This window comes from Castor canadensis, chromosome 8 (assembly GCF_047511655.1).
Source record: "Castor canadensis chromosome 8, mCasCan1.hap1v2, whole genome shotgun sequence".
In the NCBI taxonomy this organism is placed as follows: Eukaryota; Metazoa; Chordata; class Mammalia; order Rodentia; family Castoridae; genus Castor; species Castor canadensis.
Window position 1 is genome coordinate 112,261,099 of NC_133393.1, and position 24,070 is coordinate 112,285,168.

At 39.9% G+C, this 24,070-nt stretch overlaps 1 protein-coding gene across 1 annotated transcript in view; it reads left to right on the top strand.

The window, feature by feature from the left end:
- The first annotated feature begins 1,117 nt into the window (after positions 1-1,117).
- The window catches only part of Trhde (thyrotropin releasing hormone degrading enzyme), a 379,293-nt gene continuing 356,340 nt past the window's right edge, over positions 1,118-24,070 (top strand). Inside the window, exons 1-2 of the mRNA XM_020184854.2 lie at positions 1,118-2,019; positions 16,193-16,466. Of these exons, the coding sequence (XP_020040443.2) occupies positions 1,118-2,019; positions 16,193-16,466 (1,176 nt within the window). The remainder of the gene's footprint in view (positions 2,020-16,192; positions 16,467-24,070) is intronic.

Sequence of the window (24,070 nt, forward strand, 5' to 3'; positions counted from 1 at the left end):
GCAGAGAAAAGCTCTGTAATCTCCCAGTGCCTGCCTCTGCTCAACCGCTCCCCTCCCTCCCGCCTTCCCTGCTTCCTCGCGCTCTCTCGTTCTCTCCTTTGCTTTTCTCGGGGAGTTTCAGTCCCTGAATGCAGCTGGAGTAGCTTTCGCATTCTAGACCCGGAGTCTGTGTACACACACACGCGCGAGCGCGCGCACACACACATGCACACACTCGCGCACACGCACTTTGGTTCTGCCCTCTGGGATATGGAGCGAACCTTCATCTACCTGAAGTGGATAGCGCGGCCGGACACTTCTTCCTCACTTGTCATCTTCAGAGGGCAAAGCAACATCGGAACAAGGGAGGCTACTTGTCCGATCTACAACCTCACGCCCTTTGCCACCACCGCTGCTTAAAGTGTCCAGGGTGCAGGAGAAGGCTTCTCCAGGACAGATCCCCTGCATAGCTCCGCGGCCCTCTGCTTCACTCCAGTCTTTCCCTCCATCACTCTCGGCCATCCTCTCCTCTCTGGCTGCGGGGTGTAAGGCTGGGGCGCTTCCTGTGCTGCTGCCGCTGGGAGCACATCCCACCCAGAGGACTTACGCCGCTGCCGGAGTTGGGGGGAGAGGGAGGGAGCAATCAAAAGCGCTAACTTCCCTCTCTACAGGGTCGCTTTCCTCTCCTCAGTCCTCCGGGTCCTCCCAGCCCAGGGCGGGTTGGACAGCTCCCGGGGAAAGCCAGGCGAGAGCGCAGCGCAGGGGAGGAGAGCCGGAAGCCGCAGGCGCACCAGGGCGCGGGCAGCATGTGCCCAGGAGCCGGGAGCTCAACCGACTAGTAGCGCGCGCCCGGCGAGCTAGAAGCTTTCCAAGTTGGGCGCGTCCCAGAGCTCGCTGCCCCGCGTCTCAGGCACTGTTGTTCAGGGAGAGGCGGGGCTGATGGGGAGCGCTGAGGCTGCCGTTGCCAGCGGCCAGAGCCTGTCTTAAAGGAACTCGGGCTAGCATCCCCAGGGTCCCAGCTGGCCGGCGTCGCGCCCTCGGCCCGCGTGCGCTCTCTCATGACAGCGCTGGTGGTGGCCCCGGTGGCCCGCCCTCGGGGGGTGTCGGAGGGGGCGGGGGAAGAGGAGGAGGCAGTGTGATGGCCCTGGACGGCGAACGGGGGGAGCGAGAGGAGGAGAAGAAAAAGAAGAAGAAGAAAAAGAAGAGGAAGAAGAAGAAGGAGGAGGAGGGGGCCGAGAAGAGCAGCTCACCCTACGCGGCCACCATGGAAGACAACGCCGCGCTCCGGGCAAGCGGCCGGGGGCTCTCGGACCCGTGGGCGGATTCGGTGGGAGTGCGACCCCGCACCACCGAGCGCCACATCGCGGTGCACAAGCGGCTCGTGCTGGCCTTCGCCGTGTCCATCGTGGCACTACTTGCGGTCACCATGCTTGCGGTGCTGCTTAGCCTGCGCTTCGACGAGTGCGGGGCAAACGCAGCGCCTGGCGCCGACGGTGGCCCCGCTGGCTTCCCTGAGCGCGGTAGTAACGGTAGCCTTCCGGGATCTGCCCGGCGCAACCACCACGCGGGCGGAGACTCCTCGCAGCCGGACATAAGTGGGGTGGCCACCCCAGGGATCCCATCTGCTCAGCCGCCGTCGGAGGAGGAGCGGGAGCAGTGGCAGCCCTGGACGCAGCTGCGCCTATCTGGCCATCTCAAACCGCTGCACTACAATTTGATGCTCACCGCCTTTATGGAAAACTTCACCTTCTCCGGGGAGGTCAACGTGGAGATCGCGTGCCGGAACGCCACCCGCTACGTAGTGCTGCACGCCTCCCGGGTGGCGGTGGAGAAGGTGCAAGTGGCCGAGGACCGGGCGGCGGGAGCAGTCCCGGTGGCGGGCTTTTTCCTCTACCCGCAGACCCAGGTCTTAGTTGTGGTGCTGAACAGGACCCTGGACGCGCAGAGGAATTACAATTTGAAGATTATCTACAACGCCTTGATAGAGAACGAGCTTCTGGGCTTCTTCCGCAGCTCCTACGTGCTCCACGGGGAGAGAAGGTACGGAGGGGAGGCGGTGCCCCACGCTGCCCCACCCTGCCAGGCAGCTCGTATGGCTGAGTGGCGGGGAGACCCTCAGGGACCCGGCTGGCTTCCACTATCCAGTAAATCGGGGGTGGGAGATGGAAGAGAAGGAGAGGTAGGACCCTCACCCAGAACCTTCGGGGTCTCCAGATGCCAAATCTGCCACTGCTGCCAACCCCATAAACTCACCAGTGTCAAAAGATGAATGCCACTCCCTCCTCTAGTTGGGACTTTCCCCTTCCCTGCCAAAGTTAGGTAGCCAGTGGGACATGCGGGTTTTTCTGAAGCATAGCAGGTAATCTGAGCGATGCCAGAATAACACTCAAAGCTTGCCAGGTTACCATGGAGGGAAGGTATTACAACGACAAAGACCAGGGCAGCAGCTCAACCCAGTCCTTTCAGGGCAAGGCAGACACTGTTTCATCCCCTCAACATGCCCACCTCCCCTGACTACTAGGAGTCCTGCTTCAGGCGCAGAGCGGAGGATGGGCTTTGGCTTTATAAAGTTTCCCCAAACTGCAAGTTGAGATACAGAGCAGAAAAAAGCTGTTCCGTGGGGCGGCTGAGGGCAGGGAGGGGGGTGACAGTAGCCGTGACTAAAGTCAGCTTAGCAGGCATGGCAAACTTTCTGCTGAATGACCAGTTGGGGAGTTCTTGCCTTTGGAGAAGACTACAGTGGTGAAGGGAAGGAAAACTAACAGTCTCAAAAGCCTTGTTAGAGAGTACTTTTGCTGAGGTTTAGATTTGGGCAGTATTTTATTTTTTATTTTTTGGGAGTTTGAGGTGGTTTTTACCTCTTGTTAAGAGCTCAGACTTGGGAACTGATGATGCTGTGTTCAAATGTTCACTGTTTCTGTAGCTGGGGTGAAGGTTTGAGCAAAGTGTTTAATCCAAGTCATCAATTCCCGCCAAGGACTGAATGACTATCTCTAGTACTTATTGCCCACTGTGAACTCAATTCTACTACATCCTTATGGGGCCAGTGCAATTATCAGAGCTGTCCATGTTACAGGTGGGGAAATGGAGGCTCAGAAAAGTCAAATAGCTTGCCCGAGATCACAGAGTGAGCCAACAAAGCAGGATTTAGACCCCATATTTTTAATTCTAACTTGGTGATGGTGATGATAATAACACTGTCCTTACAGGATTGCTGCATATGTCCATGGGTGAATGCATTGAGAAACACTTAACTCTATGGCCAGCATATAGTGTCCATCACGAATGCCAAGTTCTCATGAGCTTCTTGTGGTAGTAAGCTCCCAATTATATTATTGAATGAATGAATGAGTTATTCTTGCTCATTGCTGTATCCCATTGCATTTAAAATAACTTTAATTAATTAAATGGCTATAGGACAGATGAACAAACAAAGTGAACTTAAAAATGAAATCTTCAGCCGCAGACTTGTTGGCAGTTAGAAAGTCATGAGACAGAGCCTCTCCTTTCCTCAGGTGATTCCCACAACAGCAGAAAACTAGGGCTTAGAGCATCCCAGGGTGCCTGAGGTCAGCAGGCTTGTTGTTGGAGAGCTAGGAATTGAACTTTAATTTTCTGAGCTCATTGTTTTTGGAAACTCCCGAAAGAAGTCATTATGTAAGAGGTTGGGAAAATTTCAATGTGATACATAAAAGTTTTATTACTTACAGAGTGTATGAAATAACCTTATATAAATAAAGGTCATTGCTTTAGTAGTTAAAACCTCCTGTAAGTGAATGTATAAATTCTTCACTTTCTAACTTCTAAGATCAGACATGGATAACTTAAACTCTCTTCCATTACTTCCTTCAACATGTTCTAAAGAATTTAGATTAAAAGTATTTTTTAAACCCACACTTACATCAAATATGAGGGAAAGGCATAGAAGGCAAATTTGCATGTTATGTTGAGAAACAAGCTTCTCATGTTAAAATGTCAACAGTGGGAGTTGCATATCATTACTGATGAATCTTGCTGTGGTGAAATAAATACTCCCTGACTCCTTGAAATCCTGTTTTTTGTGTCATGCCAAAATGGATTTGGCAGAACTGAGCTTGTTTTGGTCAGTGCTTTCAAATTAAGAGGACTCTTAAAAAGACCAGATGTTTCTGCTTGACCCATAACTGATTTCTTGTACCTCTAGTGCATATTTGTATTCAAACTCACTTCTTCAGTTTTCCCCAAAGATGTAAATAATTTGGTTGGAAGTTTAACCTAATGCATGTGTGGCTAATCTCTGCATCCCAGTAGAAATGTAGAATTCAGTGTTGTGGAGATTTCCAGGATGGTTTTATTTCTAAACAGCTTCTTAGAGAAAGTCCTTGTTCCTCCTTTTCCTCGTCTTCTATACCAGAGTGAATCTGATAATTTCTTGTCTGTTTCTGCTGGAGTTGATAAGGCAACAGAAATCTAATAAACCATTTCATAATTATGTCAACATTCCATATATTAATCTTTTGTTGTTGTTACTATGACTACTTGAAGCATTTTTAAAGCAGACCAATATCAGGAATTCAGCCAGGATTGGACTTTTACTGGTCAAAATGCAATGTGAATTGGCATTTAAAAACCATCTTACTAAAAGGACAGATGCAAACTGAATTTTCATTTGATTAATGATTAAGTATCTTGATCTTTAGTTCATCATCATTTTTGCCAATTTAATTATAGAATAATTTCTGTAATGAAAACAAATATTTAATCTGCCAACGGGAGTTGAATTGAGTAACTTGAAATACTTAAAAGAGCAACACTACAACTTAGTTCACTTTATTTACCTGTGAGGGAAGAATAGCTCATTAATATCTTTGTCTTACTTCTTAGACATCAAAGAGAGGGAATTTTGGAGAGGGTAGCAAAGTTAAATTCTACTGTATCCTATATATGTTTGCCTCCTGGAAGGTTTTATTCCCTTCTAGGTGTAGGAGGGATGGCACTTGGTTCTATCCTGCAGGGAAAAACCATTTCTTGGTGCTAAGACACACTCCTCATCAAAGCCCAGGATTCCCCAACTTCTTACCAATCCTCCACTCTTGGTTACTCATTTGGCTAAGAAAAAAAACCAAACTTGTCTCTTGCTGAATACTGAAAATAAATAAATTCTTTACAATTTGAGATGTTTATACACAAACAGTAAATTATCTCCATCAAGCAGAGCACATATTCACTTTTTCTCAACTAGGTGTGCAGCAGGCAGATAAGGGGTGTGTATTTATGCTTCCATCTCTTATAGGTGAATAAACCTTCTTAGAATTAGGCAAAATGTTCATTTACCTGAAGTAATTGCTGTTTTTGGGTAAACAGATGGTGAGCACACCCATGTTCAAAGTAGGGTACCTTAATTTAGATCCAGATGGTCAGATTGAAAGAGGAAATTTACCCAAAGTAAATGAACATTTTATTCATTTTCAAAAGGGAGACTGTTTTTCTTCGACAAACTTTGATTGGGTCTATAACATGCCAAAGTGACAGAAGACAGAATAAAAATAGAAGTTCTTTTTCTGTAATGGGTATGTAGAGAGAAACCACGATCTCTGAATAAAATGAGAAAATAATAATTGTAGTTCTCAAAGAGAATTGGGACCACTTTTTTGCCAAAGTCTTGTGGAGATCACAGAGAATATTACCTCTGGCATAGACTCTTTGGGGTATCAGTATACATGGTTTGTGCTTTGTATTTTTATGCGATGAATTAGTAATTATGATATTTAATTAAAGCAAGAAACCCACCACATTGTTTTTCTGTTATATCAGCCTTCCTTCTTGCATTCACTTTGGTGAGTTTTACATTAGCAAGTGGGAGTATGGATGGCTTTTTGCCCCTCTGTAGAAGGCTCTGAACTAAAGAATCTTAAGAACCATTTGTTTCTGTGAAAACGTTTTTATATATTTCTTTGATGGATTTAGCTCATTGTTTTCATGTTAGGCACACATAACCATATGGCTAAACTGATTCCAGTGCTGGATTTTGGTCACAATTCAAAAGGCCACCAGTAAATGAAATCTTAAAAATACCTGACCAATAATGACTCAATCAGGGAAGAACATTCATACAAATGGTGTCTGTCTTTCTGTGTTTTTCTGCGGTACCATCTGACTTGATCATCCTGGACACTAATAAAGTACACAGTTTCTCTGAAAGAGTTAATTTATTTTGACTGTGTTTTTATTTATTCAATGCAACTTCAAACAGAGACTATCTGCTGTGGATCTTTTTAAAACAAAGATGGACCCTTACAATATTTGGTCTGCACAGCATTTGTTTTCTCGGACCTAATTTTGCTGCTGCTGTGTGTGGATAGGCTTGAAACTGTGGTACAGGGCTTTGCTTGAGGTTGTGACATTTGGTCACTATGTTTGCAAGAATAGGACACATCTCTTCAAGCATGACTTCAAAGAGTGATACAGGGCTGGGCACTGTGGCTCACATCTGTAATCCCAGCTACTCATGATACAGAGATTGGTAGAATCATGGTTTGGGGCCAACCTAGGCAAAAAGTTATAGATACCCAATCTAAAGCAGAAGCTGAGCAGAAGGGTTTGTTCCTGTGATCCCACCTATGCAGGAAGGATAGGTAGGGGGATTGAAGTCCTTTAGTCTGAGACCTGCTCTAGGCAAAAAATGGAGACCATATTTGAAAAATAACTAAAACAAAAAAGGCTGGGAGTGAGACTCAAGTGGTAGAGCACGAGCACAAGGCCCTACATTCAAACCACAGTACTTCAAAAACAAACAAAATAAATAAATGAAGAGTGATACAAAAACAGTGAGGAAGAAATAATGTACTTTTAAAACACAGAGGCAGGGCATCCTTCCTTCCACGAAGGAAGCCATGGTAGTCATCACCAGCATCACCATCATTATCATCATCCTTCTCTTAATTCATTGCGTGTTCTTCACATCCTCCCAGAGCTGCAATAGCAGCTGCGTTCTCCCAGAATTTTTGAGTCCTATGCCATCCTGCTTTTGCCACTTGACAGTGAATACTGCCTCTCACACATGGAATTTTGCTAGGCAGAATTTGAGAAAATTCAAGGTGAAAAATAATCCTTGCTCTTCCCACTTTTTTAAACTCTCTGAGACAATTCACAAGCAGGCACAACAGGATGATTGGAGGTGGGGCTGTAGGGTAGAATAAGATTGTGTAATTGTTGGTTGCTGAGTGAGGGAGTAAGGCTCAGGCTTCCTAACCACCCTTGTTCCCCTGACCTCCAGGCCTGTGAATGACCAAGTGGTCCTAGCCTTTAATGAACTCTGGCACCAGCTGTGCAGGGATGGTGTGAAATGGATCCTCCCTGTGCACAGCTATGTTGACTTGCGAGGTGAAGTTTTAGTGTAATTATTCAGATTATTCCTCATGACTGCCCAACACACACACATACACACACACACACACACACACACACACACACACATCAGAGGGTGCACAAGGAAAGGAGTTTTAAAATTATTGTCACTTTTATTCTTATATTCTTCTCTTTTGACAGTAGTGGGGTTTGAACTCAGGGCTTTGTACTTGCTAGGCAAGCACTCTGCTACTTGAGCCACACCCCCAGACCTTTTTGCTTTGGTTATTTTTCAGATAGGCTCTTTGACCACAGCCAGCCTCCTACCTATGCTTCCCCTGTAGCTGGGATCTGGGATGACTGACAGGCATGTCAGCTTATTTATAGAGATGGGATCTTGCTAACTTTTTTCCTGGACTGGTCTTGAACTGAGATCTTTCCAGTCTCTGCCTCCTGAGTAGCTGGATTACAGGAGTATACCTCTGCACACAGCCCATATTATTGTTGTTTATGAGTAGATTCAAGCCTTGATTGGTTGTGTTGTTGGATGGAAAAATGTGTGTTTGTGTGTGTGTGTGGTGTGGCAGTTTTCATTCTCTTCCTTCTAAACAGGGACTCTGCCACAAGATTGCATGGCTTTATGTCCTGACTCTGTCACTGACTAGCTCTGTTACCTTGGCCAGCTTTCTATTTGTTCTGTGTCTGGGGTCCTCATCTGGAAACAGGGGATAATGATATTGTATTTTAGAGGATTGTTGTGAGAATTACATGAGTAACAAAACACTGATAACAGTGTCTGACAATTGGTAATCGCTTCTATGGGTATAAAGTATTATTATTTTCATGGTCAGAGATCTATTAGGTTACTACCTAATAAGGCCAATTGTTTTTGCTTTGGGTTTTCCTTGCTGACGAAACAGTGGGGGAGATGGTCACTGTGTCATTCCTTTGGCTTCTAAGCAGAGTTTTGCCCCTAAGCAGAATTTAAGGAGGCAACGGGAGCGAAGTTGGGTCTCGTCGCCATGAATAAGTGAGCAAAAAGAAAGGCAAGCTTGGGTCAATCCTTGTGAGATGGAGAAGAGTGAAGGGGAAGAAAGACTAGGGGAGACAAAAGAAACTCATGGGTCTCTGATTATGACACTGCTGTCCATCAGCAGTGAGAATGTCAGGAACCAGCAACGGAAGGGTCAGGACAGCACACAGAAAAATACCAAGTAAAGGGAGTGGGTATCAGTCGTTGGATACTGCTCCCAAGACTATGTGAGTCTTAACAGTAGCAGAATTTTATTATACTCACACAGTACTTTGCTTCTTTCCAACAGAAAACATGAATCTCAGACACTAACTTTATTTATTCATAGGAAAACTTAATATTATGACTTGGGAAAGTAATTTTAGTGCATTATAATATTCTTTTTTCAATAGTGATCCAGTATTCAGTACTCAGTTTTGATAAGAGTATTTAGTACTACATAAATGGGAAAACAATTATGAATATTATGCTCTGTTTTTATAACACGATTATTCACATATGCACCACTTCCTACATACATATTGCTGGCATTATTGCATTATGCTTTTAGTTTACTAGAATAGTTATTTAAAAAAGAGACTACGCACTTGCTATAGCGTTGAATATTCAGCAGGAGTACTTCTATTCTGAGATGGCAGAGGTTTAATGAGTCATTGAAGTACATAAAAACACGCAGTCTAAACAACAACCCATTTTGGCTTAAAATGTTTTGTCATGGAGTAACAATTTGCATTTTGATTAACAACTTTAAGTGGGACATATGTAAGTTCCATGACCTTGTAACTTAGTTTACTCTAAATGAGGCATGTGTAACTTCTCTGACTTTGTGACAATCAACTTACTGCATTCAGTGGGATAGAAACTAGATGGTCTATTGGACCTTTTGTTTAGGTCTTGGGAATTTTTATTAGCAATCTTAAGCTATTGTAATGTTCAAAGACCACTTTTCACTGAGTTGTACATATGGTATGCAGAGATGTGGCCTGGAATGGTTACTTTTCAAATACTTCAGTGCCATTTCTGAGGTTCTCTTGGTTTTGGTGGATGCCATACTGAAAAGTCATGAATCAGTCTGAATGCTACGAGTGTTATGCAAATGCTTGTTTCCTCTGCATATTTTACCTTTATGAAAAGGCAAGCTGAAAAAATGGAGCAGAAATTGTTTTGAATCACATACTGTAATTTGTTGGCAATATCAACCAACGTTAATGCATTACTTCTGCTGAATGTTATCATAATGACTTGACACGAGGAGCTTGCCTAGTGCACTTCCGCAGAAATAAGAAGAAATCAATTCTCTATATCCTTCAGAGGCAACGTAGAGCTCTAAGCCCTACTTCTTAGCTCAACCAAAATGTCAAGTAGACAAGTTGTTAAGAAAATCAAGTAATTTATTTTTTAGATAGGAGAGAATTACAATACATGTACGTTATCCACATTTTTAAAGTTATGCTAAAGTGACATTCTTGGAGTGACACTTCCACAATGTCACTTTCCAAAGTGGGATTTTTTATGGTAATAAGGGATTCATTAAAAGATAACAATGATTTTGTTTAAGAAAGCAGGAGAAATACACACACCTAAATACTCGTCCCCATTACCTTCTGTTTTGCTTTACGTTTTGGTAAATTTACATATGCATATGTTTCATATTTATATTAGATATTAAAACATTTTCAATTTTAACTTATTATTTTTGTATTTCTTATACCTGGTGTCCCCGTAGTACTCAAAGTCACCTCAAATTCACTCAGACACCAAAATCATTATTTTCTTCTCTAAATCAACCTTTCTAGGGTCCTTTTTGATGTTTTTAATGACAGTAAGCAGAGAATTCTCACTTCCACTGACTGAAGGCAACCATAAAATATATGCAGTGGAGATGAAATTATGTATTTGAAATCCACAAGCACTGTTGCCTGTTGAAGTCATGGACCTAAAACTGGCTCTGTCTGTTAGAAAGGAGAGTATTAGGGTGGGTGAGGTGTTAGCTGGAGCTGGGTACTGAGATCTGATATAACTAGAATCTGCAAAACTGCAGACAGGGCATTGACTTGACAGGTGTCAAAGCTTTTTTTACAGCATTATTTTAATGCTTTTTGTATTCAGCCCACTCATTTCTTCACACTCTTCTGACCTTTCAACTTCCACCCATGTTTCAAGACCAATTCTTATGCTTCCTTTCCCATAAGGCCTTCTTTGAGTTCTTTGGCTGGTGGTTCCTAACTGGGGCACTCCCCCCTCCCTCTCCCCAGAAGCCATTTGCACTGTCTGGAGACAGTTTTCATCATATCAACTGGGGAGAGGGGATACTACGGACCTCTAGTGGTAGAGGCCAGGGATCTTGCTGAACATCCACACTGCACAGAACAGACCCCCACAATGAGTGATTATCCAACCTAAAATATCAATAGTGCCAAGGTTGAGAAACTCTGCCTAGGCAGAATGCAGTTTCCTAATACGTTTTCCTTCTTTGTCATAGCTTTCAGTACAATACTTGTTTAGATATATGTTTTATTTATTTTGTTAGAGTATAAACTCCTTGCAGGAAGGAGGCATACATATATACTTATCTTTTTCTTCTCAGTATTAAATGCTCAAACATGAATGAAGAAGAGAAGAAAATGCATTCTAGAGCTTGTAGGACAAATCTATTTAGTGGTAGTGTGATTTAAATTCTTAAAGAATCTCAGCAAATTTGAGGGGTATTTTATTTTTAATTTTTGTCTTGTTGTAAGATCTTGAGCTTAGAAAATACCTTAAATATAATCTAGTCCAACTCCTTTTATTTACCAAGGGACTCCTTTTGATTTTCTAAATACTGAATTAAAACTCAATTGCAATCATCCTCAGGTGCCAGACTGTGAAATTGGTATTTCCTCATTTAGACATTATCAGAATATATGGTAGTCCTCTGTGTATAGATATAAACTGTGTGTATGAATTTATTACGAATATTAATTGCAGAAAAAGTCACTAGATGGTCTTGATAGCTCTTCTCAACTCTGAGGATCTGTGATTCAAATTGTTACCTTCCCAAACATTTTTTTGTCTTACTAAGTAAGTTGAAAAGAGATTTCACAATGTATTTCCTGTGCATGAGTATTTGTCTTATTAATTTCTTTTTAGCTCAGAGGTATTGAGATCTTCTACATCTAATAAAGTCCTACTCATTAATTACTTAATGTCAAAGACACCTTTGACTTTTACTTTAAAACAAGTGCATTTTAACTATAATCTCTCTGTTGAACTCTTGTGGAACATTTTCCCCTGGTATTTTTGATTTTGTGTGTGTGTGTGCGTGTGTGTGTGTGTGTGTGACAATTGGATTACAAAGACCTGAAAAGCAGATGGTTGCATTTTTTCCTAAAGTCCTTCCAAGTATCTAATACAGTGAAAAGCTTTCAGATAGCAGATAATATCTATTTGTTGAAAGTTTGGAATTGGATTTGTCATTTGTTGAATGTTAAAAGGGAACGCGTTTCCTTCTGTAGGAAATTCCATGGGTATCTTTTAAATGTTACAGGAGAAATACTGAGCTCAGTCAATGTATTAATTAATAAGTCAAAAGATAAGATTCACAAGTATTATGTAAAATAAAGGCACAGAAAGACAGCATCTTAAATGGGTGCATTTCAACCTAAAGGGCCTGACATTTTATTAAGTAAAACCCGTATTACTATCAGCAGAAAATAATTAGAAAAAATATTATCATGATTCTGGCAAATTTGAAAAGAAAATTCTTTGTTACCTACAGTTTAATTAAAACACCGTTATAGATTATTATGGCTAAGAATTAATTTGACCATTTTGGAAGTGACATTAGCATTTTTTTTTTCTTTGTAGGACTGGGGTTTGAACTCAGGGCTTTGCACATGCAAAGCAGGTACTCATAAAGCAAGTGCTCTACTGCTTGAGCCACAGTTCCAGTCCATTTTTGTCTGGTTATTTTGGAGATGGAGGGGATCTCACTATTTGCCTGGACTGGCCTTGAATCATGATCCTCCTGATTTTTGTCTCCCAAGTAGCTAGGATTACAGGTGTGAATCACTGTCATTTGCTTTTAATTAGACATAGGACATGTAAATTCCAAACCAAGTATTGTGCTAGTGGCCTGGGTATCTTGGACAATTTTTCTTTTTTTCCATCTTAACATTATTTGCTTATTAATTTTGCTATACTGGGACTTGAACTCAGGGCCTTCACCTTGAGCCACTCTACCAGTCTTATTTTTGTGAAGGGTTTTTCGAGAAAAGGTCTCTTAAAGTATTTGCCTGGCCTGGCAGTGATCCTCCTGATCTCTGCCTCCTGAGTAGTTAGGATCACAGAGAGCCACTGGCGCCTGGCTAGCATTATATTTATAGGAAGATTTACAGTTAAAATTTCTTTCCCATACATCATCTCATTTTACCATCTTGGCAGTTTTGTAAGGAAAACCAAGAAAACATTATTATTTACTTTCTACTAAGGACAAAACAAGCTTGGGCAGTTAAGTGACTTAACTAAGCTTGATATATAGGAGCCCAGTGCTGTTTCCAGAATAGTTCTCAAAACCCTCCCTGTGAAATAACTATATAATTAATCTTTAAAATGTCTTCTTTTTCTCTATTTCAAAACTAAACTTTAAAAAGGATGTCTGTGATGATAAACTTAATCTTCATAATTTTAAAATGGTATGAATATTTATGCCTCCTGGCTTGAGTCAGGGACAGCCAATAAGATTCAATATGCATGTCAACCTGCATTGATTGTTAGCACCTTCCTGAAATCATGGGCTGAGAATAGTTTTGAGGCCAAGTTCGAGGTCAACAGGAGAGTGTGTCATGTCAGATTAACCATGTGCATCCTGGGCAATGGAGAGGGGCGTGCTGGTGAATTACTCCTGAAGGAAAGAACCTTTAAAAGAAATTACATTGGAACTCAGTGATGTCTTAAGATTTGATATTGGCCTAGTGTATCAAATTTTACAAACAGTACTATTTTAAAAGTAATTTTGGATGGTAGTGGAGGTTAAGCTCAGGGCCTTCACTTGGTAGGCAGCCACTCTATCACATAGGTCACATTATTTAGTGGCTTAGTCATTGTTTAAATAGGGTCTTATGCTTTTTGCCTGGCTGGACTCAGACCATAGTCCTCCTACCTATGCCTATGCATAACTGAGATTACAGGTGTGTGTCCTCATGCTACTTGTTTGTTGAGATGGGGTCTTGTAGTAAACTTTTTGCCCTGTCTGGCCTCAAACTGTGATCCTCCCAATTTCTGCCTATTGAGTACCTAGAATTATAGGAATGAGCCACCATACCTGACCCAAAAGTTTAACTTTTGTCATGAATGGTTTTGTACTTAGAAAGTGTCCTTAAAGTACTTAATTTGAGCATCTGCACTTGTAGCCATAAACTGTGAAAGTACACAGAAGCTGCTTCTAGAGTTCTAATGAGACACAGCTTGGTCTGAAAACTTGAATGCATTCAATATATTTATGTACCATATATTGACATATTTATTACATATTTATTTCACTAACATGTATTAATATTACATATGTATATATACATATATGTGTGTGTATGACTACACTAGTTCCCATTATCCAAGGGGGTACATTCCAAGGCCCCCAGTGGATGCCTTAAGTCATGAATGACCTTGAACCCTATATGTACTGTGTTCTTTTCCTACATGTGCATATCTAGGATATAGTTTAATTTATAAATTAGACACACTAAGAGATTAACAGCAATAGCTTATAATAAAATAGAAGAACAACAATAATATACCACTGTAATAGGAGTTATATGAATATGGCCTTTCTCTCTCTTTCTCTGAACATACCTCAATTCCTTTTTGCATTACATAGTGTCTTATTGACCACGGGTAACTGAACCTTCAGGAAGTGAAACCATGGATAATAGGAACTACTGTGGTAAAACCCAGTGATTTCAGGACTATTCAGTGCCAACATACATCACTGTGCTCCAAGAAAGGTTGATGATATTGGGAGTCAGTGACTGCCACTCCTGACTGCATACTACTCACAAAGATAGGGCTTCACCTCCATTTTTTTCCCCTTTAAGCTTTATACAACTTTTGAAGTTAGACTTGATTATTTCCTTTTAAAATCAGTGAACAGCTATACCTTAGGAAAGGTTAGGAATTGCCCAAGCTGATGTGGCAAGGTGTGAAGCCCAAGTTCAGACCAAGAGTTAACAGGTTTCAAAATCATTTTTCTTAACAAAACCAGACTATGTCTTGTTGAGATTTAAGGTACAGACATTTCCCAGTGAAAGTCTCTATTGTACATATATCTGAGGGCAACTTTGTGTTTATTCCTCATTTTTATTAAGATATATTCATTGTAAGAGATGTTCATTGTGACAATTCCAAATAGTCTTACATTGTACATTGGTTAGATTGCCCCCACTATTTCCCCTTTGCAAACCCCTCCTGACCCCACTTAAAGCAACTGCAAGAGATTTCTTCATTATATTTTGTATATGAAGCCCATCAACTATATTCCCTCCTCTTCATCTCCTCCATTCACCCTCCCCCCTCTTACAAGTCCCTCCCCCCGCACTTATTCCTTTGTCTTTTCATTATAAATTCCTAAAATAGATGCTCAAAGGGATTTCTCTGTGTATCCCTGCTGTGAGTATACTTTACTTTGGTCAGGTCACCCCCTCTATTGCTCTCCCTTACCCTTTCTCTCTCACCCCCCATTATTCAACAACTTTCAATAACATTGTTTTATCCTCTACCTTTACAGATTTTTTTATGATATTGCTGATGCTTTATCATTCTCTTTTCCTTTCCCTCCTTCCCCAAGTTCCGTAGAGTAGTTCCACCATTACAAACATGCTCTACATATGTGTATGTGATCATGTTTGTTTTTGTGTATGTTTATCTTTTATTTTTCTGAACCTGGCTTACTTCACTTACATGGTATCTTTCAATTGCATCCATTTACCTTCATACCACATGGCTTTATTCTTCCTTATGGCTGAATAAAACTTGAGGACAACTTTGGATTCCAGTTTTGTTATCTTTATATGTTGTATATCCCAGGCTTCAGGGAAGAAAGTGAAACACTCCAAAAGGAGAACCACTGCTTCCCAATATGATGCCTGTGTGTTGTTTTCTGTAGGGTGTAATGTTTCATTCAATAAACTCTGGGTTGAAAGAATTTAAAGGAGACAAAAATTTTCCTACAGGACTTTTGTGGAAGAGGTACATTACATATAAATTGTGCTTTCATGCTATTCACTCATTTAGGCTTGGTTTAGAAAAAAATGTTTTCCAATCTGGAAAAATATATTATTAGCAATAGCACTTAATATGAGTCAGGCACTGGGTCCATGCCTATAATACTAGATAGGGAGGATAGTGGTTCCAGAACAACTGGGTAAAAAGTTTGCAAGACCCTATCTCAACCAATAGCTGAGTGCCTTAGTGCATGCCTGTCATACCAAGATACATGGGAGACTCAAATAAGAAGGATCGTGGGTCCAGGCCAGCCTGGGAAAAAATTTGTGAGACCCCCATCTCAATGGAATAAAGCTGGGTGTGGTGGTATATGCTTGTCATCCTAGTTATGGAGGAAAGCCTAAAATAAGAGGTTTGTGGTCCAGGCTGACCTAGGCAAAAAACAGGATCGTATCTCCAAAATAATCAGAGAAAAAAGGGCTGGAGGTGTGGCTCAAGTGGCAGAGTACCTGCCTGACAAATGTGAAACCCTGAGTTCAAACCCTAGTACTACCACCAAAAATAAAAATAAATAAATAAATAAGAAATCATGTAATAGGCCATAAATTATTAATTCAAACCATAAATGTAATTGGAATGTCATTTTCTTTTTTCCAGATTCCTTGGTGTCACTCAGTTTTCACCTGTACACGCCAGAAAGGCATTTCCGTGTTTTGATGAGCCAATCTACAAGGCCACTTTCAAAATCAGCATCAAACATCAAGCCACCTACTTATCTCTATCCAATATGCCAGTGGAAACTTCTGTGTTTGAGGAAGATGGATGGGTAACAGATCACTTTTCACAGACTCCTCTCATGTCCACATATTATTTAGCCTGGGCGATTTGCAACTTCACATACAGAGAAACTACTACCAAGAGTGGGGTTGTAGTAAGTATTTTCCACCTAATGACTTTTTTGGGTAATGTACACTCTGTAATATAATCTGACTTCTGGATTAACAAGGAATCTTTTATAACCTCTTCATGTCTTGTATAGCTGAATTCTTTCCATAATTCTTGGGGACAAATTGTCTTCTTGGTTTCAGAGTCAGAGAGAAGCTTCTTTTCTACACCCCGCTCTCTTACTCCTTTTCAACCATCTCCTCTTCCCAACCCCCCTCACCCCTGTCCCTCCTCATCTCCACCCCTACTCCTGGGTATCTCCAGTACAGCTGCTATCTCTTCTGGGAATTGCCTATTTCTATTTGTGTGGCTGGGAAATCTGCTTCTTTCTGTTCTGAAATATTTCAAATGTGTGGGAAATGTGACAAATAATAGAATAAACCTGATATGCCTACTAGCCAGATCTATAGAATGTAAATATTTATCATTGCTTCAGTTGTTGAGAAAGTCAACATATTGAAAAGAGTATAGCCCTTGGCATGGCCTTCTCTGATCTCATTGCCCTGCTGTCTCCTTAGAATATTATTACCCTGGACTTGGTGTTTGCCATTTCCATGCATATTACTGAACAGTTATTACACATGAGTATATCATACTACGCTTTAAAAAATTCATTGAATAGAGTTTATATTATAAACTTTATTCTGCAGCTTACGTTTTGGTTTCATTTTATTTTCTTAGAAAATTTGCAATACAGAGAGCATTGTCTGAATTAAATTTACCATAAGGATCAGTGGGATTCTCTTGGTGGCTGTCATTTGTGACACCATGGTGTTCTAATGCACTTTTCCATGCTATCACATAGCATTATGCTAGGCCAGGCTGTATTGAGTTAATAATTTCATCCTCATTTTAGTTCCTTACATAATAAATATGCATTTATTTTAATTTTCCTGTTAACTGGGAAGATATTATGGCTCTCCCTTTTCCAGATGAGTAAATTAAAGTTTAAATTGAGTGACTTGCTCAAGGTCAAGAGCCATGAGTCAAATCTGTTGGTTTGATCTCAACTTTTGGCCTCTCTGTCCTGTGCCCTCTGTAGTCGTTTCACCATTTTACCTATATGTCTTGTGATTTTCCCCACCCCATGGCTCTTAAATTTAATGTTGCTTGAACATAATAGAATAGGTGAATAAAAATCTATATTTTTAATCTGTAGAGAGTTTGTAGCTCTATAGTAACCAGAATTTTGAAAAATAGTTTTGGCTAAAGAAAATTTTCTCGCTGTTACTTTTAATTTAAATCACTGTGGAACCTGTTTTAAAAAATAAAATCTGCTTGCATACAAAATTAACACCATTATTAAATGACTACACAGTGAATTCATCTGTATAATCATTAAAATAATACACTAGATGCTGACTATAGAGGACTGCCAACATTTTATTCTTTGAGGCTATAATAGTTTGAAATGTTGAATTCCTCTGATGCTTGTTGATCTCTTCTATGGACATTTCAAGGCTATACTCATTGGACCATATATAGAAAAGGAACATGAAGACATCTCATATCCTTTTGCGTCTTCAAAAGTTGATGATTGACTTGCTGTGGGTCAGTTAGCATAAAGTACACTGGAAATGCTTTTTGCCTAGAATATTTTCCTTGAAGTATCTTAAAAGTGTTCTATGCCCTATACAATTATGCTTGTTGCTAAGTGACCCACTTTTAAAGCCAGACACACTCTAATTATTTAGATGCGCTTTTTTGTTGAAGTTAAGAATTGCTAAGTAATTAGTAAACATTTTAAAATTCCCCCTTAATAACTTTTATGTAGAAAAGACAACACATACTATGAGAGAACATCAAAGGGTCAACTGAAATAAAAGTTTAGATTGTATAATCTAAAAATACCAAAATCAGTAAAAAGGAAAACAGAATTGCTATTGGGAACTCTTGTTTATCAACTGTGGAAATGTAGTTTGAAACTCAACTCTCTTTGTCTGTCACCCCTTTGAAATCCAATCTATTTTCTTTTCGCTGCCTTTCCCGTTTATTACTGGGAACACATGGGAATGACATTTCTCAACTCTTGGCAGCTGGAAGGAGAGGAAGTTTAGCTTTAGAATCTTGGATATGGGAGAGTCATGTGAAGTCCAGGTGGTCATTTCACATCAGAAGCTGAAGCAATTTTCTTTGAGCTATGAGAAAGAAACTGGAGTAGCATATTAATAATACACAGCTGAACTGCAGCTATGGCCTATGTGTGAATATTCGAGGCATCATCATCTCTGTTATTTGTTTTTCAAGCTCCCTACAGTCTGCAAGGCACTATTCTAAGTAGTTACAAAGTTAAAAAAGAGTCTAAGATGCCCTTGCACAGAGACTGTAAATCCAACCTTCATATTGAATCCAAATCTGCAGATATGTTTTTGTTTACCCATCCCTAAAATGGCTTAACCTTTTTCTAATTAGTTGTCAACATTTAGAAATTGAACAATTACACCAAAAATTATTTCTGGCCTTGAAAAAAATCGAAAGGTCTTATGACCTGGGGCCCCACATTCCCATTCAGCAATATTTTTTTTTCATTCATTCATTTATTTCTTCAACAGATACTTTCTGATTGAAAATGACAGTTACCATTTTAGGATCTGTTGATATAGCAGCAAACAAAACACAAAGTTCCTGCTATCAGGGAGCTTATATTCTAATGAGAAGAGAGAGGCAATGAACAAACAAATGTTTAATACGTCAGGTGATGATATGTACTATGAAGAAAGACAATACACTGGAGCTGGGTGGCCAACCAGCATTTGCTTGGCAGTGTAACTTAGTCCAGACCACCTTTGTTCTTTTGTGCCTACAATTCACTGTTGTATATTACCTGCTTTAATCCTGGTCTAGGAATGTAATTCCAGAAGGCAGCTAGGGAATGTGCATAGAGAAAACAGCGACTGCACCAACTGTGAATTAGTGACACTAGTATTCATTAATTGTCAAGTGAAAGTTGTAGAAAATAAGCTCAAGAGCATTTGGAACATGGAGAAATTGCTAAGGATTAGAGGCTAGGTTTTCACTTCAGGGAGAAGAGAGGAGTTAGTAAAACCCTGAATGATGATTTGGTTCAAGAAAAGGTGATAACATATCCATATAATCCTTCACAGAGGAAACAGTAATAAGAAAAGATATAGACATAGGGATATTTTCTATGGAAAATAGTGTGGCATTATGGCTATAAACCTGGATTTTAGAATCAGGTAGGTCTGTTTCAGAATTTGTATCATGCTTCTGTGTCACCTTTGTTAATCACCCAATATCTCAATTTCATCCTGGATTTCTTGTTTGAATGCCGAAAGCATGAGTTTATTCCTTACAATATTGTTCTGGTTGCTATAATGTCATAAAAAACTATTGCAAAACTGATTGACATAAAACAACCACTTTATTATGATGAAAGTTTTTGTGGGTTAGGAATTTTAAATCTCTGCTTAGTGATGTCTGGGCCTCAGATGAGGAGACATGAAGATTGGTAGTGACCTGATGACTGGATCAGAACCACCTGGAACTATCTTTTCCTGGTGACTGTATTGTTAGTCTTCTGGGATGTCAGTCAGAGCTGCTTACCGTAGCATCTGTGTGTGGCCTCTCCATGGGGTCTGGGCCTGCTCAAAACATGGTGGCTTTAGCAAGGTTTGATTTCTTACATGGTAGTTCAGAGCACCAAAAGTAAGTGTCCCAAAAGAACTCTGTGGAAACTGTATGGTGGTTTTTGTTTTTTTAACTTGGTTTAAGAAGTTACACGGCATTACTTCTACTACATTCTGTTAATTACAAGGGGGTCACTAGGGATAGTACAGACTCGACAGAAGAGGGCACAGACATCAGCTCTTGATGGAAGGAGTGTCAAAGAATTTGTGGATCCTTTTAAAAACTAGAAATCTGTTTTCTGCTCACAAATTATTTCCAACTACCCCACATAGAACTTATACTCTCCAATGGGTATCTATCCCATTAAAAACATTAGGTTGACATTTAGGGTTCACAATATTCTTGCCAATTTATGTACAGATGAATTGACTTTAGTTTGGTTTTGGGGATGGCTTCTCTTACCCTGAAGACCTATTATCTGGAGAAGTAAGTTATTATCTTCTTGCCCCACTTTCCCCACCCAAAAGACAATGATGGGACTGGAATGTGATTGTTATAATAGCCATTTCCATTCAAGGATGGAGAAAATGGGAAAAAACAGCAGCCACTGGCCCATAGTAATTCTGAAATCCAAATGGTCACGTGTTGCCAGTTCCTTAATTATGGCTGAGTGCTGCTCTCTGTGCGTTGCTTTTCTTGGCATTAAGCCTCACTTTTTGGAGTCAAAGCTTTGTCTTTGAAGACATTCTTTCTTTTCCAAGTAAGAAGTAGTTTGTGCTTATAATTGAATAACCTCAGCTTGCTTATAGCAGTAAAGAATTGGGGGTCCAAAGTCCAATGCTTATTTTATATATAGTCCTAAGCAAGTATGCTTATGTAAAAAATGTCGAATTTTTATCTATTAGGTTATATCCATTCTATTAGACAAGTCTCTACACATAGAGCTCTTTAAGATAAACCTTTGTCTATCTTGAGGCTTTGTGGAATAAAAGATTCTTAGATGCTCATTGTTTAGCAGAGAGATTTTTATGAGGCATGCCCTTATGATTTTTATTTAAAAGGTAATGGGGCATCATTTTCAGAGTTTTTGAGGTCTTAAAAATATAGTGCTCTTGTTTACATCTTTAGATTGTGTTTTTCTGATAGTGACCTCTATTTAACAACAACAAAAACAAAACAAAAAACTGTTCCTTATTTTGAGAATCTTCTGCCATGTGGTGAAGCTGGAGAGGAGAAAGGGTTTTAATTTCAAATCCAGTGAAACTTGACTCTTATAGTTCTTCTAAATTTTGCTGGAAAACTGGAATATTTTTTCTTAAGCTTATCCCTTCGCTTTTATAAAACTCATGGCCAGTGAGAAGAAACAGGTGGTGCTTCAGAGTTCTGCTTGGAAATCTCTTTAGCTAAAAAATATAGTTCAGGAGTTACATTTCTTATTTTCCTTGGTGCTACAGGTAACAGGGTTGTCAGACTTTCTTCTACTACATACAGCTTTTAATAGCATTCATCTTAGCATCCTTCAAGCTCTCATCACAGCCTCCTTAAAGCTCATAGGCTTCTGCTAAACATCCAGTCAAGGCCTTCCAGTCACCTATATTCTAGTTCCAAAGCCAATACTTTATGTTCCTGGCTTTTGTTATGGCAGAGTCCTACTTCAAAATTTGTTCCAATCAATATCACTGCAAGCTTACCAATATTGCTAAAAACTTAGCAATAAAAGATGTTTTCTGTGGGTTGAGAGTTTGAACAATACAGAGGAGGGAAAGGCTGTACTTTGCTTTGCGCAGTCTGGGGCCTTAGCTGAGGAGGCTCACTGATGGGGGATGACTTGATACCTATGAGACAGAGTGATGACATCATTGTTTTTACTTGATGTTGAGTGCTATATGGGATCTCAGTTGGGATTCTCATTGATAAGTGGCCTCTCTGCGAAGCTTGAGCTTCCTTGTAGCATGGTGGTTTAATGTCGATGGACTTGTTAGTGGTGATTATGGCCTCCAAAGTGGAATATATCAAGAAGTTTACACTGTTTATTCCACTATAATTGATTATATAGATTGCAATCATCATCATCTTTTTACCTTCATTACTTTTTAACCCAACTTAAGAATATGAACAGTATTACTTCTGGTGAATTCTGTTAGTTGCAAACTAGTTAGCTCAGATTCTGGGGGAGAGAACGTAGACACCATCTTTCAATGGGAATAATGTGAAAAAATTTGCAGCTCCTTTCAAAAACTACCATAGTTATTATAAATTGTTTAAGAGATTATGTACATAAAATGATAAAGTGCCTGACATAGAACTCATTCTGATAATCATGATTAAGTTGAGATATTCAGATATCACATAAAGTACCAGTGATATGTAAGTTTGAGAGGTAGATATAAACTAGGCTGTAGAACTTGAAACTGGTTTGGTTTTAGCATTTTATTCAGTAACAGTAAGAGCCACTAGAAATTTAAATGCTGGAGACACGATATGTGGACAGGAGGAAAGTGAAGTAGAAGTTCATTTAGCTAAGAAAACTTGGACTCAGTAGTTATAACTGAAATGGATAAGATACTGTAGCTATGAAAGGAATTTGATGAGAAGGTTTGGTAGGACTTGGTGAGGGACAAGAGATAGGAAAAAGCAACATTAATCAAAGAGTCCAGAGTGACTTCAGAGTTTGAGGTAAAACAGCTCTATGGTACTTGTGATCTACATTCACTGTGTATTTTTAATTGGCCACTGAAACCAATGAGAGTTTTCATTTTCCAAGGCCAACCTCTTGGAGATACACTGCCCAAGTGATACATACATTCTATTATAAATCATTATATGGAATTTTATTAGCATTTTTTATTAGCAAGTAAAAGAATTCAATTTAAGCCCAAGCAGAAAAGGAAATGTATTAGAAAGAAGTTCGGATATATCGAAGAATTCCAGGAATGGACCTAGGGCTTGAAACTCAGCAAGGAACTGGGGAATCCTATTGTCCTGTTAAGTCCTTGTCAGCTATCTTCTGTTTTACTTTCTCTTTCTGTCTCTGTCTTTCTCTCTCTTTTCCTGCTCTTTTGAGACAGCATCTCACTAGGTAGCCTGAGCTGGCCTTGAACTTGCATGAGATTACAGGCATGTGCCACCATGCCCTGCTACTTTACTCTGTTTTGGTAGACAGGCTTCTTTTCATCTTTGGTTCATATGGCAGACTATGGCTGCCAAAAGTTTTCATATTTTGCATATTGCTAGGAAGAGCCTGAGAGAGCAAGAAAGTTATCTTTATCCATTCGCAAACTTGTAGGGACTGTATTGATTTCCCTGACTCTAGTCAAGTGATCAATGCCAGTCACTACACATATGCCATACCCATATGGCAGATAGGAGCATGACATCCGCTTCAACCTTGTGGATAAGACTATGTGCCACAAAAAGAGATAGTTTATAGAGAAGAGATGCTGGGGGAAAAAATCCCCTATAATTCCCTAATTATACCTTTTAGTTTTATTGTTTAGACTGACTACAATGAGAAAGGTACATGAAATTTGCAGTGGTGGTGTATATGTTTATGCACTTACATTTAGGAAAGGACACACATTCATACACACAATAAATATTTCTGGTACGCATTATTCTACTGATGAGACTTTATGTATACTTAAAACATGGGACAGTTCTCTGTAGTTTTTTACTGAAAAGAAAATTAGGCCTCATTTTAATGAGAGAATTAGAGAAGTGTAGTTTAATGTACTCTAAACATAAATTCAACTTTACAAAAATCATGTTAATGTTAGAAGTCATGTGTCTTAGACATTCTGGTGCGTTATAGGTGCAATAATGGCCCATAGAGAAAGAATAAGTAATAGTAACAAAAAGAGTTGAATTACATTCTATTTTGGAGTGTAAGTAGAGGCTTGCTGCCTACCCCAGGAGAGTTGGTCATCCTCCTATTCTATACTCTTAGAATACTTTGTTCACTAACATCTTGTTGCCATTATTTTGCTACTCATCATTTTTTAT